Raw genomic sequence first — 2,769 nt, 5'->3', positions numbered from 1 at the left:
TATGGGCCAGGGCTATAACGAGTTTGCAATCTGCAGGACAGTCTTTTACAAGGAAGAATTGCTTGATATCCTACATAACTTTTGAATGTCCCATCAGTCACTCAAGTAGGTGAAAAGGTTGTTTATGAGTCTGGAACCTAATGACACTTTGCATATATGTGCTGTGTGTGTTCTCAGTTGTGTCCCACTCTGTGACCCCATGGGCTGTAGCCCATCAGGCTTCCCACTCCATGGAATTTTCCAGGCAAGAATAGTTGAGTAGGTTGCCATTTCTTACTCCAGAGCCAGGGAATCTTCCCAACCCAGGGATTGAATCAGTGTCTCTTGCATCCCTTTCATTGACAGGCAGATTCTTTTCATCACCTGGGAAGTAGCTTTACATATTACTCATAGTACTTTTTCTATGGGTTAAAAATAGGTTGGATTTTCTGTGACCACAAAAGTTGTGTAAATTGAAGGAAGAGTGTACATGATTAGCTTCAGACTTTACCAAGGGTTGTTCCCCATTTTGGAAAACCTCATCACCCAGTGGCCAGGCTGCTTTTGGCATTTGCATGCCCAACACAACATACCTAAATCAATCTTTGTTAGAAGTCAAATTCCCGTGGATTCCACATGTAGATGCATCAACTGTTTCACTAATCTTCGTGTATTGCTGTACCTGAGCATTTTATTAAAAATTCTATTATTTTTGTTTCTCCTTTGTGTTATAGTCAGGGCATTATGTTGGTTTATTAAAAGTCATGTGTGTAGATAGGTTATGCTGCTGCTAAATCCGACTTTGTGCGACCCCATAGATGGCAGGCCATCAGGCTTCCCCATCCCTGGGATTCTCCAGGCAAGAACACTGGAGTGGGTTGCCATTTCCTTCTCCAATGCATGAAAGTGAAAAGTGAAAGTGAAGTCGCTCAATCGTGTCCGACTCTTAGCGACCCCATGGACTGCAGCCTACCAGGCTCCTCCGTCCATGGGATTCTTCAGGCAAGAGTACTGGAGTGGGGTGCCATCGCCTTCTCCAGTAGATAGGTTATAGTTTTGCATAAATTCCATTTTAGGGCTGTCCAGGGAGTAGTGTTGAAATGGGAAGGGGTAAGTCTAGTAGGTTGAGAACCTTGGAAGTAGATGCAGTATTTGGAATCAGTAAAGAGCAGATCTCTTTTAGCAAGAAAACCCAGAGTTGTTGACTTTTCCTGACGGGCTTATTGGCTACATTGGCAACATTACTGGGCCTGATGTGAAAGAATTATTAAGTCTTTCAGGAGATTATATGTTGTGTGTTAGGTGTCAAGTTATCTGACCTTATTTACCCAAGGAATTGGGCTTTTCAGGTGAGTTTTTTTTTTAAGTTAAATTTTTTCCTCTTGGCTGGACAAAAAATTGTGCTTTTTATTTGAGGGAACAAATTTGGCAGAAAATCTCTTTTGATTTAGGTTTACTTTTTTTTCAGTGAAAGAACTATGCAGGACATTCATGCTGCAGCTCAAAACCCTCACGGTTACTAATTGTTATGAGGAAGCTGGCATCCGAAGGGCTTTGGGCAAAATGTCCTAACTCCATGGGCAGTAACCCACCAGGCTCCTCTGTCTATGGGATTCTCCAGGCAAGAACATTAGAGTGGGTTGCCATTCCCTTCTCCAGGGAATCTTCCTGCCCAGCGATTAAACCTGGGCCTCTTGAGCCACTGGGAAAGCCCCATCTGCAGTCAGTCATATAGAAATTGTTGAGATAAGGTAAAAAATAGTATTTCACTTTGGGCTTGAGTAAAAAAGAGTGAGTTCTTTGTACAGGGTCATGCCATGTGCAGACATCTATTATGGTCAGTAAGGAAAAACTTTTCTCTTCCTCCTTTGGGCCCCCTTTTATCTGGAATCCCCCTCTCTCCCTGCCTTGTCTAGATAGGATCATGCTGCCCCAGGGACTGTCCTCTTAGTCTGCTCTGGTATGGATGGTTTGTTGAATAGGATGGAGGGAAGAGAAAAGTGCCCTGGATCTTTCAGGCAGGGAATCTACCTTTTAATGTTAGGAGCTCAGTATTGTTTGTTGGTTTTTGAGGGCCCAGTTTCTGGCACCCATCAGCCAGGATTTCACCTCTGGCTCTGCAATTAATAGTTGTGTGACTTATTTCAGCTTCCTCATCTATAAAAAGAAATATAATACCTGCTCTTTCAGCTATCTTGGACCCTGTGAAGGCCTGCTGGGAACGGGACTTCTAAAATGACAAATATGTCTGGAAGGCTGTGGTCCAAGGCCATCTTTGCTGGCTATAAACGGGGTCTATGGAACCAAAGGGAACACACTGCTGTCCTGAAAATTGAAGGTGTATATGCTCGAGATGAAACTGAATTCTATTTAGGCAAGAGATGTGCTTATGTGTACAAAGCAAAGAACAACACAGTAACTCCTGGTGGAAAACCTAACAAAACCAGAGTAATCTGGGGAAAGATAACTCAAGCTCATGGAAACAGTGGCATGGTTTGTGCCAAATTCCGAAGCAACCTTCCTGCTAAGGCCATTGGACACAGAATTCGTGTGATGCTTAAAACTTCTTAAAATAAATAAAAGTGTGGATTTGTAAAAAAAAAAAAAAAAGAAATATAATAATACCTAATCTTCAGGTTTGTTGTGATGATTAAATGTGTATGTAAATGGGAAGCAGGAAGGGAAAAAAGATTTTTTCTACCACATTTAGACATTTAAGCAAAAGAATATTTTGTTTGCCTCTGTTTCCTGGTTGGTGTTTTATTGCAGATTTCAGTTCAGTCCAGTTCA

The 2,769-nt window shown here is 42.0% G+C and overlaps 1 protein-coding gene across 1 annotated transcript; it reads left to right on the top strand.

Annotated features, from left to right (window-relative positions):
- Positions 1–2,188: 2,188 nt before the first annotated feature.
- LOC133244391 (large ribosomal subunit protein eL33-like) lies at positions 2,189–2,565 on the top strand. Its single transcript, XM_061411493.1, has one exon. It carries the CDS (start codon positions 2,215–2,217, stop codon positions 2,548–2,550), a length of 336 nt encoding a protein of 111 aa, XP_061267477.1. The 5' UTR covers positions 2,189–2,214; the 3' UTR covers positions 2,551–2,565.
- The last annotated feature ends 204 nt before the right edge of the window (positions 2,566–2,769 follow it).

Source organism: Bos javanicus, chromosome 3, assembly GCF_032452875.1.
Source record: "Bos javanicus breed banteng chromosome 3, ARS-OSU_banteng_1.0, whole genome shotgun sequence".
Lineage (NCBI taxonomy): Eukaryota > Metazoa > Chordata > Mammalia > Artiodactyla > Bovidae > Bos > Bos javanicus.
The sequence above is the reverse complement of the archived record's forward strand: the minus strand, read 5'-3'. Positions and strand labels throughout refer to the sequence as shown.

Coding starts and splice junctions, on each gene's coding strand:
- LOC133244391 (XM_061411493.1), top strand. CDS start 2,215: ATGACAAATATGTCTGGAAGGCTGTGGTCCAAGGCCATCTTTGCTGGC.